Source organism: Scomber scombrus, chromosome 19, assembly GCF_963691925.1.
Source record: "Scomber scombrus chromosome 19, fScoSco1.1, whole genome shotgun sequence".
NCBI classification, from domain to species: Eukaryota; Metazoa; Chordata; class Actinopteri; order Scombriformes; family Scombridae; genus Scomber; species Scomber scombrus.
In genome coordinates this window covers 23,434,435-23,446,588 of record NC_084988.1, presented here as the reverse complement: position 1 = coordinate 23,446,588, position 12,154 = coordinate 23,434,435, and the positions used below count along the sequence as shown (strand labels likewise).

Below are 12,154 nucleotides of genomic sequence, written 5' to 3'. Positions count from 1 at the left end.
GGTAGCAACTTCTCCACCAAAAAAAAAAGTACAATAAAATACAGTCGCAATACTGTTGGAAACAGTATTTACAGTATAGTCTGGATTTAAGAGTGATGTAATGTCGGAATTGGCGAAGTTGATTATCTTGCATTTTTCTCAGGAACCTTTTGTATGACCTACCAACGAAATCCAGTCCAGCCGTAACTACTTACTGTTTGTCCCTGTCAATTTTGATAAATTTCCCATGTAGCACTCATCTTTACAAACGTCCCCAACACAAACAATATAACTACAGTTCTGTAAGTGTTTGCTTTAGATTTTTTTGTATGTGGGAAAAAGGAAAGAGAGTTGAAAAACTGAAGACAGCAAATGTGACGCACCGCTGAATGTTTCATTCACTTTGTGGGTCAATGAGTCAGAATGTGTAAAAGTGGTAGATTAGCAGAAAGATCCATCCGTCCAAACATTTCTGCCACAGACTTTATTACCAAAGATTCCAAAGGTGATTACAGAAACTACTGTAGGGTTTTGGTCCAACTTTGGTTTGGTTACAAGTTAAAAATACAGAAAAGCAAACTGATGTCGCTATGACAATCAGTTATCACCCTGATAACTTTCAGCTAAATTGTTATAATTTCAGGCCTGAACATCTCTTTGAGGCAAGTTCCACCCAATGCCACTTCAAACACATAATATAGGACCTTACACAAACAGAGGATTAGTTCATTTCCTGTCGTTTGACCAACCTAAAAAGTAAGTTATACACTTCTGTCAATATAACAAAAGGTCTTTGAATTCTCTCAAGGGTAAATTGGAAGATGATCTGGGGAATGGTTGACCCTCTTTGGATTTAAGTTAATGAAAAAAATCAATATGTTACAACTCCACTGGGCCAAGCCTCAAATGTCCCAAATAATACTCCATATTCTCTAAGATTGTTCCAAAATTCCTGTGGCATAGAGCAGCTGACAAGATTTGATGGCTTCTTTTGTGAAGAAAACGGAATCCTGAGATTTATGACATGACATATTGGAATTATATGTGCTGTAGCTCAGTGGAGCCCACTGCACGTGTTGAGATAAATTAAAGAACAGTAATGAACAGTAAGTAAGGATTCCTGGGCTGAGTGGGTGTACAAACTATGTCCATGGATCAAGATGTAGACGTAGCCGACATCATTCCAATGTCAAGATCATCTAAAGGGCCATTTTCCACCTGATCAACTCTTTTATTTTATTTGTAAGCCATTACAAGTAATAACGTATCACTCAATATGAGAAGGAACAGCCATGAAAATGAAATTTAAGGCAGCATTGCTTACCATTGCCAAAAGTAACTTTGTGCGAGACTCAATTATTATGGTAAGATCCCAGAAGACTCTTCACAAAGAACTTGTGTTTGTGAGTCTGACAAGACTGACCTTCTTATGATCTTATTTGATTATGAAACAGCTGAATTATTTACCTGTAATATTTAAATGTTATGTTATTAGTATTAATTACACTATGTTGAATGACTTCAAGAATGTGGGTGTTTATGTTGCTGGTAATAAAAGCCACAAGATGATCATGGTAATAATCTGAAGCACACACAGTAAATATTATAAAATCATTAAGATCATATTATAGTAGAGTTGTGATGTATTAAGTTTAGTTGAGTGTCTGAGTTTTTGGTATATGTGGTTGGAGAGCAGCAGATGCTTCACTGCCACAGGTCATTCAATGAAAGTGGATTCCATGCAAGTCATCACAACTCATGAAATCAGATTAGGACTTGTGGGAGCCAGGTGAAAACAAATACTCTGGTAAGATGGCCAAAATTATCATTCTTGTTCCATTTTAGACCGCATACCATCTAAGAGACTAATATACTGTATACGGCACATCATTTATCAGCGATTTCATAAACCACTGCTCTACAGCCATTCATCACGTTGCTCTTCATTGCCCTTTATGATTGATTTGCTTACTAATTCTGGCTGGACTGAGTTCAAACGTGTGTTTGTTTTTTTAATAGGCTCTTCTTTCAGAGACCCTGTTTGCAATTACCCCTTTGCTGGCCTTATTACTGCGCTGGGCACCATTACACAAAAATGTCGACAGGGATGAGGGAGCTGTGGTTGCTGCAGCACAGACAGGAGCGCAGGCTCAGTTTGATGAGTTGCTGGCTCACACTCCTGTGCCCAGCGGCTATGACCAAGCTCGTTATAAGAGCTCAGGTTTATCATCACACTTAAAGCTCCACTTAAACAAAATTAAATAGGAAAAGCCGAATAAATGTTGCAGCTGGTTAGGGGGCATACTCAATGCTTGATTGGCTTGACTTTCAGTGACTTCCACATTCCTGTTACATCTAAATGTCTTTTCATGTCTATACAGTTGAGGTCTCTGCTACTTGCTTTGCTGTCACTAGGTCTTTGTTATACCTTCTCTTTACATTATAATATCAATTTTTACAAGACATTGCGTGGCAAAACTGCAGGGAGATAACCTGTTCAACTGAAACAGTGTGATGACACTCTAAATTCAGGCGAGTAATCTGCCAGACACTGGAACGACATAAAACAGACTTACTATTCAATTAAATCATATTTGCCAGATTTCCACGGATATATCTGCCAACAAAAACATTGTAAATATCCTCTAGCATGTTTCCTTATGTGAGATAGATTCTTGTACTAGAAAAAAGAATATAAAAAGTAAGTTGTTTGGCAGATCATTTTGGGTTTGACATGGACATGCTGTCTTTATGTGGAACTGACATTTTCTTAAATGTAGTGGATCCAGGTTTGTTATCCCGGTCAGGTCTGAATAGTGTCTCTTGTGTTTACATTGAAACATTCTTGGCCCTTGGTCTGTGCTTCATTTTCCAGTAAGTATTATAGGTTTTAAACTCATCAGCAACAAATTACAGGTTTAATATACTGTGCTGTCTAATGTTGCTTTGCGGAAACACAAGCAGACTGGGCCACTCCAGTGACCTCCAAAAGGAAACTCCTAAATAAATGCAATCCTGCTGATGACATTGTTTAGAAATAAGGCAGTACAGGGAGCTCTGGGATGTCATGCTCTTCGCCATGCTGTAAAATCCAGAAATCAAGGATTTGTCATGCCCTAAAGGCAACCTCAACAGGCACACTGAAAATCAGCATGACCACAACGAGCTACCCACATTCCAATAGAGGGAGATCACCTGTCTGTGCTCTTAGTGCCTAATTTATCACAAATGCATTGCCTCTTCCAGCTCAGAAAGACTGACTATCAGGTTTAATGGAGTCTACATCTGTGAAAATTGTATTCAATTTATAAAATACTTTAATAACGGGATGCATTTGACTTGTTTTTACTATGTAGTAGCAGTGAGCAGCTACAGTGCGGTACAGAGGGAGGACAAGTTCCTTTTCTGAAGCTAAGGTCCAGGTCACAGGCAAATGCAGGTATTAAAACCATCTGAAAACCAGTGAGCAACCATGCTGCTTAAATAGTGCATTCTTAAAGGGTTGGTTCACCTAAATTATTAAAAAATATTTAAAACATGCCATGCCTCCTGACTCACTAGAGGTGGTCATGGAGAAAAGAGCAGGCAGGAAACTCAGGAGCATCCTGCATAATGAGGACCACCCATTCTACAGTGTTTTTGGTGAGCTGAAGAGCTCCTTTAGTGCCAGACTAGTGATGCCAAGGTGCTCTCATAAAGATTTAGAAGAACCTTTATACCTGGTGCAGTGAGGTTTTGTAATGAACATTGTTGTGGACTGCTAAATGTTATTGATTGTTTGATTGATTTGATGTTGATGTTGTGCCTTGCACTCATTTTGTACTGCCTGAGTCTATATGTTTCCTTGCTGTAGGTTGGCTGTCTTGTGTTTGGGTGACATTCAATTTGCCCTCTTGGGGATTAATAAAGTATCTTGTCATAGGTTTATTTTTTCAGTTTTTGGGATATCTGTTCCTAAAACTTCTGCCACCACCCTGATACAGTGGATTTCCATTGAGGAGCTCACAGCATTTAAAAAAACATATTTAAAAAATTAAACATGCAAAGGCAGATATTTCAAAACTTGGACAAATGAAACCAATACCATCTAGAGTGATAACCATCTGTACGGATATCGCTAGACGTAACTGAGAAAATATGTTTTTATAGATTTGGGTGAATCAACCTTCGAATGCGACAGCCTCGTTATGTGGCCATAAATTGTTAGGTTAAGCCAAAATGTTGTCTGGAAAAGCTTTGAGTTATACAGCCATGAAGATGCAAACAACAACGCCACATCTACAAACTCATGTTGCCATTTCAGACCCCGATTTGTCTCGCTCAGAGTGAAGACAGATGTATGCAAAAAGAGAATAAGGCTTCTCAAAGTACCTTTTTTCATGTATTGTATAGCTCGTCCTTCACGGTCAGCAGAGATGGTGTCCTTGCTTCCCTCCCTCACAAGTGGCACTGGTGATATAGTGGAGGCACTCTGGGAGGTCAGGCCCTGGCCACTGGTGGTGTTAGCGAGCTGTGCAGCAGCATCCTGGGCCCTTTTTTTCTCTTTCTTCAACATCCGAATCAGGATACCTGTAGGCACTGAGTTAAAGATTATAATTGTCTTTACTTTGGGTAGAAAAGAGACTGAAGAGAGATCTCTCACTCAATTGCAACAGCAACTCAACAAATGTTGACTGACTCAGAATTCGATGGACATATGAACAACATTGTGAACCTGAATGCCATTAGAAATATCTTTCAGGAGGACATCCAGACTATTAAGGCTACCAAATATTTAAAAGGTAGTACAAAACTGACAATATACATTAAAAGGGCTACATCCATAGTGATTTCCTTAATGCGGCAGCACTACATTGTGGGCTTTTAAATAATGGCAGAGTGCTGACATGTGCTCAGCGTCTGACCTTACAGGCTCAGAGAGATGTCATGGTCTGGGATGAATCAGTGGAGAGAAGAGGAGCCAGAGAGGCTGCGGAGACCCTGCCAAGATTCCACAAAATCTTCTCCCACTGATGAGGTTGTATGTATGTGTTTGTCTTCTCGAGTCCAAGTGTAGATGTGTCCGTACGTCTGGGTGCTCTTGCGCGAGTGTGACAGAGAGTAATTGAGTGGCTACGCGAGGAGACTGAAAAGCAAGGACTGCCGCTTCGATCCCGTTCACACTTCTACTGCCATGACACGTTCCACTTTTCCATATGCAATGTCTCTATGCATTAGGACAATTTACTATAATCGTTTCCTTTGCTCCACGTACTACACTTTGCTTCCAACAGTGCAGTACTATTCTGTACTTGATCATCTGCCTCCTGCTCAAACTGCTTTCAGCTGGCCTCACATATTTATAAAAAAAAAAAAAAAAAAAGCATACAACTGAGCATAGATTCATCAGTGCTTTCAAATTTGATTATCGAATTGACGCCTGGTTGCTACGTTTCAGCACACCACCCGTAGACCTGTAGAGTGACAGGAGCACGCTGCTGTTACCACTACTGGTGAGAAAGCGGACGACTGACAAGTTTATTGCAATCAGAACTGCTGACAGAGGGAAATTTGTAATAGAAAAAACTAGATTTGCGTGGGAAAACTGTGTAAAGAAAAACACGATCAAGAGATTTTGCACGAAGTTGCCAAGATTGCTTTTAAGATGTCAACAGAAAGCAAGACATCAAAGCTTTTCATGGGTTAGCAGGTGAAGACACAAAAGCTTTCCTAAATTATTCCTCTACTAAGTGCGCTTCCAACCATTAGTTTTGATCTTCGTATACGTTACCTATATGAATAAAACATTACAGTCTCATAAAATATTCATTCAGCTCCTGCCCTATCTGCCTGTTTTTCCACTATAAATGGAAGTGTTTTTGATGGACTAATCACAACCCATAATTTAGAGTCAACACATTAGTCTGATCCTCAAGCGTGTTCCTACCTATGAGATTAGCAGACGTCTCGCTGTGGCTAGACTGAAATGGTGGTGGTCAGCAAGATAATTTAAGAAGCATCAAATATGTCATTATTTTAGATGATGAATGGACGTACTTTCGAATGAGCTAGATAAGTTAATTTATATTCCTGTCAGGCAATACAAAGGAGATGTCAGTGAGAACAATAACATGAAGGAACCGCATCTCCAATTACAGTTTCCAATGAAACCAACCATGCAGTCCTCTCAAAACTGCCAAAATCTAAACCCGACGCAATTCCAAATGACCTAGAAGCCAACTTTTACAAAGAAATATGACTGTTTCTGTGGGTCCTATGTCATTGTTTCGCACAAGTCGTTACTTTAGACTGTTGTTCACCAGGTTTTTCCATTATTGAGATATCTGGCATCTGATATCTTCATTTGTGCTGACCACCATCGTGGACTTCTCGTATATGATGAAAATTTCTCTTGGGGGTTGCACGATAGATCTGTGGGCTGCTTCACATGCCATGCACTCAAAACACTGTGGTCGAAACTCAGCTCATGATGTGCATTCAATCTCTCCTTCTCATCTTTCTTGTCACTCTCCATTATGCTGTCCAATAAAGCAGACATCACAGGAAATAAAGAAAATGCCTTTAAAATTACGGGGGCTGGCAAAGGTGCAACGCCAATCTCCGTGGTGCCACAGACCTATCCAATTTCAAGTTACAAAAATTTAACAAAGAACTTTTTGTCCTCCTTTTTAAGATGCTAGATTACAATTGCAGTATTGGAGGAAGGTTCGAGCAATGAGTACCATAAAGAGACAGACACCATTACTTTATATTTGGGGTGAAACCACTAATATAATAATAATTATAAACGTAATTTATATGCCATTTTTCTTAGCAATATTACATAATGCTTTACAAAAAGAAAAGAAAATCTGATAAAAAGAAAGTAGAGGCAATAAAATGAATAGAATCAGATAAACAAAAACACATACCATATACATTTTCTGAAGCTTTTACAAAGAGAAAAGTTTTAAGAAGAGCTTTAAAAGAAGCTAGTGAATGAGTGTATTTAATTCCAGCAAGCAGAGAGTTCCATGGCGTGGGAGATCTAATAGCAAACACCGAATCACCCTTAGTCACCAACCATGACCTATGAGTAACCAACAGGGCTCTATACTTGGTTCTTAATGGCCAAGGGGGCACATACCAGGTCAATAAGTCAGACATGTATTTAGGTACAAGGCCGTTTAAGGCTTTAAAAGTGAGCAATAAAATGTAATTAAAATCATTGCGAAAAGTAACAGGGAGACAATGTAGGGAAACAAGCACAGGGGTAATGCCTCTCAGTCCCAGTAATAAGTCAAGCAGCGGCATTTTGTACCCATTGGAGACAGTGGAGTGAGCCATGGCTGATACCCAGGTAAAATACATTGTAATAATCAAGCTGAGGATAGATAAATGTGTGTACAACTTTGTGGAAATCAGCAACTGATAAAGTAAAGTATCTTGAGTTACATGACACGACTTGAAAACATTTGTGACCTGATCGTCAAAACGGGGTAGCATCAGATATTACCCCTAGATTCCTAGAAGAATGCTTGACATTATTTGACGGGAAGGAATCTGATCTCAAAGGAATCTGAACCAGCATCTTCTGGTCAAAAAAGGGCTTCTGGTCTCTACTAATTACCATGTTTTCCCCCTGCAATGAAGTTGGCCGATCAAACACTTTGGCTCAGAGCAAGAAATCTTGACAACCACCAAGACTGTCCTCCCAAGACAAACAATAACATCAGTCTTTTCAGCAATCTGCCCAATAAGTAGAATTCCCTTTCTTGAAGTGATTAAGGATAGTTAACACTACAAAAAAAGAAAAACCAAAAGCAAAGTTATCATACTTACTAACCTATTTTATCCCCAGCCTTTCCTGACCAATAAAGCAGAAAATGTTGTGGAACTACATGAACAGTCAGCGGATCACCAAAGTCATTAGGATCCACCGTCTGGGAACCACAAATGTCTATAATTTTAATCTGGTGGATGGCTGACCTAAATGACTCTATCATCTTTATAGATATGACATTTTCTTAAATATAATATCTCTAGCACAGAACATAAACCACTAAAGCTATCAGCCCCAAGGTTTTGTTTTCCAAGGCGAGACTATAGTGTCATTGAGCAATACATTTTATAGCATTTTTTTGATTGTGGGGAATTCTGAATCATACTGAACAATGGCCAGGGAATCCAGAAACCCATGCCAGTGCAGTAAACGCAATATTAACTTCTGTGCCTTATCACCATTGCAATTATGATTTAGTATTAGCCAAATCCTTCTTGGATACATTCACCTGCACAAGTGAGCCAAATGAAATAAAACTGAATCATCTGCTAGTTGTGAGTGCTACTATTCATAAGATTGAGGTTTTTCCACTTTATGACCCTGGATCACTGCTATCAGAAAATTGCATATCCCTGTCCCACTTCAGCTGGAAAATTAAATAAATTAACAGCTTATTATTGTCAAGCCTCTTTATGATATGTGCACATGCAATAAGATATTAAAATATTCCTATGGGAAGTATAAATAACTCAAATACTATAAAATCTAAATCCTAAGCTACCATTTAAAGGTGCTTATACTTAACAGTGTGATAAGTATACAATAAGTAGCATGGTTAGTTCAACGTGTTTGCATACAAACCTGTACTGTGCAGAATTACGCCTGAGAAAAACAAAAAATAACACAAATCTAAATCAAATTATTAACTTCAACTTTAAGTTGTTCTATGGAAGCCCATCTCTGATGTTTCAAATTGCAGTTAGATCTGAAACATCAGAGTGTTGATACCCAGAAGTGTAGGTAAAATGTTCAGTCTGCGGCTGCTGAACAGTAACCTGTGGGCTGCTTGTGCTGAACAGTAACCTGTTCAGCCCAAGCAGCTACCAAATTAATGTTTTCACGGCATGTTTGCTTATCATAGTTTTTTTCCCTTCAGGATCAATTTTCTAACCTCCTGTGGGTGAAGAAGTGGTCGAACCAAAAGAAAATAATCTTTTATGGTCAGATGTAGTTGAATGTCATAATTAGAAGGGATGGGATACGTTTCTCCATTACAGCTCTCCTTTGAAATTTACTGTAGGACAGGAGTATTTTTACCACATAACTTATCCAGTATGACAACATTTTACCACAGTGACAAAGTTTGGAAAATTCTAAGTTCTACTTGGCATTACAAACAAATTCTTGTGCTATGTTACTCTTAAAAGTCAGTGGTGTTTGTTAGTTCTCTTCGCTGCTCTATCATCATGCTAGTGGTGGATGTGTCATCACTCTAGCAGAGTCAGCTAAGCGTTACCAGGTGTCCCACTCCCCCATGCAGAGTCATCCATGCATGGGAGAAAACAGGGGCAATGGGTGGGGATGCTCCCTTTTGTTTTACAGGGAACTCTCTCATAATTAAGCCTGTGGGGATTCAGCGTCAGTCTGGGAACAGTGGGGCTATATCAGAGGAATCCATGGCTCCCAGTAACTGTTTAAGCTGGGTAGACTTGAGGAGGTGGGGCACTTACACAGACATGGAAAGCATGGTGATTAGCTAGCGGATACAAGCTTAAGTTGTGGAGATGGTTTGAATCTAGATAGTTATTAGGGCTCTGGCTGGAAATGATGTCACCCTTACAGGGTTGGTCAACCCAAACTATACTGTTACACGCTGCAGACAGACCACCCTGACAGAGGGACTGACAGTTTAGGCTGCTGTAACTTTCTATACAAACATCACAATGACAGAACATAAAGGCAACATGATCGCTAAGGAAAATAAAATAGCAATTTGTGAGAGGGAAAATCGAAAGGATTTCACATTAGAAATTAGGAATGAAACAATACACTCAACTCAGGGTAAGATTTCCTAACGAGTTTTAAGACAAATTATGAATGAGATTTCTCAGACAAACCTACAAAATATATTTTCTCTTACCTTTTCTGTAAGAAATTACAGATTTTTAAATTTATTTCTGAAGTAGGGTACAAACTATGCAAAATAAATATTCCCTCTCTTCGTAAAAGTGAAAATTAATTTTTGTATTAAATTATGCATAAACTAAAATGATCCCAAAGTCCCAAAGTAAATTAACAATACAAATGAAGAAAATGTCTTCAAATGAACAAACTGAGGCTTGGCTTGTGTTCTTGGCTTGGAATCTACATGTTTTACATATCTACATTTTCAAACAGAAGATAAGACCTCTGGACATTCACAATGCCTCCCTGCTGTTGAAAAAACCCTTTCACTAGGGACAGAGTTGGCTGGTATGGAGAGGAATGCTTTTGCTAGAGGGGAAAGCAGTGAGGATTTTCTTTCCACCACTTCAGTGGACAGCTTGTGAGGGAAATGTATGTCTCACTACTGTACTTATCCATTTCTGTCTTAATCCCACTGTTGGACTGTGCTGCCTCTGGTCCAGCCAAAGTCCCCCCCGAGGAGATCTTCCAATGCTGACCATTTGGGAGAAGGTTGTTCCAGCTCAGCTGCATATGCTTTGTCTTACTGATCATCAGGCTGTTCTGCTGCAGGTGTCGGACAAATGGTACCTGCTCCCCCCTCATCTGTTTCCTCCACAGTGGAAAATGAGATTGGGGTCACATTTTGTTATCATGGAAGCAACACTTGCAAGGCCTGTCCTTCTGGAAGACATTTAGAAAAATTATAGGCCATAAAAAACCAAGTCATTAAAAAAATCTCTGCAAAAATTAGGGGGGGGAGAGAGAGAGTAAAATAAATATCTGGTTGTGTGGCAACTGTACGAATTTCTCCTTTAGTCTGTTGGACACATCAACTGATTTTCCTCGAGATGAGGAATCTGGGGTCCAAGGCGTGCACTCTAGCAGGTAGTTGATATTCCCCAGTGGATCTCTCTGAAAAGTTGTTGAGTGCAGTTGTCTTCATGTTGCTCACTGTGAGGGAGTCTTCTTCATTGAATGCCACGCTACGCTCGATCATATGCTTTTAGGTCACGATGAGAGACACAGTTGGACTGTTTCCATCGCACAGCACGGTGGTAGCTTTTTTCAGAAGTTTAAGAAGCTTCACTATGTCCTCAGCATCTCTGATATCTGAGCAATTCAAAGTATCGATTTCATGGGCATTTTATCAAATGTCTGTGCTTAGGAAAGCTGCTGGCACCGCTGCTTTCTGTTCAAGATAGTGTTCAATCATATCCAGACTGCTGTTCCATTGCATGGCAACATGATTAGCTTTTCAGTTTCAGTTTAGATGCAAATCTTTGGTGGAAGAAAGATGCATCCCACCTCACTCGACCCAGCAAATGGCTGACATGGCGTAAACTCAAACCCGCTTGGGTGGCCAAGTTCAACGTGTGGGCAAAACACTTGATGTGTGGTGACAGCCTGACTTCTCTTACTGCAACATCCATATTCCTTGCATTGTCTGTAACGACAGCAATTCTGTCATTATCCTTTTCAGGCTCCCATTCCATAAAAGCCGATTTCAACACTTCCATGATGTTTACCCCAGTGTGCATTTCAAAAAGAGGGCGATTTTCAAGAACAAAACTCGCCATTTCCCACTCACTGATGATTATCTGGCTTGTGATTGTGTGATAACTCAAGGTAGCCCTGGAGGTCCAGCCATCTGTAGCAAATTATATGCCATCTATCTCTATGAGTGTCTGAACCACCTTTGATCTTGTTTCCTTGTAAAGCGCTGGCATTAAAGACTGACTAAAGTGCAGGCATGATGGAATGCAGTATTTGGGATCCCATTTGTTGACCAATAGCTTAAATCCATCATTGTCAACTACAGAAAACAGCCTCATATCTCTTGCCATGAAGACAACAATGCTCGTTGGGCAAGCAGGGTTGCAAATTCGCTTGTCAGCTTGGTTTGGCCTTTTACTCATTTTCTCACTCAGGCAGTGTTGACCAGATCTTCTCACTATGGTGCAGTATTAAACGTAGCATCATGTTGGTTGAGATATTCTTCTCATCTCCTCTTTAAAATAGAATGGTACATCTTCACTTTCAAAAATGTTCACTTGCTGTCGCCATGTCTTTGCGGCCATGATACAGCTACTGCCCCGATTGGTGTAGAACGTCAAACAAGAAAAGTCAAAAGTAGACAGCACGCTCTGCCGTTTTAAAAAAGCATCGCAATTCATTTTTCTATCATCACATATTTATATCGCAAATTTACTGTAAGTAAAGTATCTTTTCATTCCTAATACACATACT

General features: G+C 39.6%; 1 protein-coding gene across 1 annotated transcript in view; it reads right to left on the bottom strand.

Moving 5' to 3' along the window:
• The window catches only part of kif6 (kinesin family member 6), a 58,485-nt gene that overhangs the window by 16,226 nt on the left and 30,105 nt on the right, over positions 1–12,154 (bottom strand). The window contains exon 13 of the mRNA XM_062439805.1: positions 4,351–4,548. Within this exon, the coding sequence (XP_062295789.1) occupies positions 4,351–4,548 (198 nt within the window). The remainder of the gene's footprint in view (positions 1–4,350; positions 4,549–12,154) is intronic.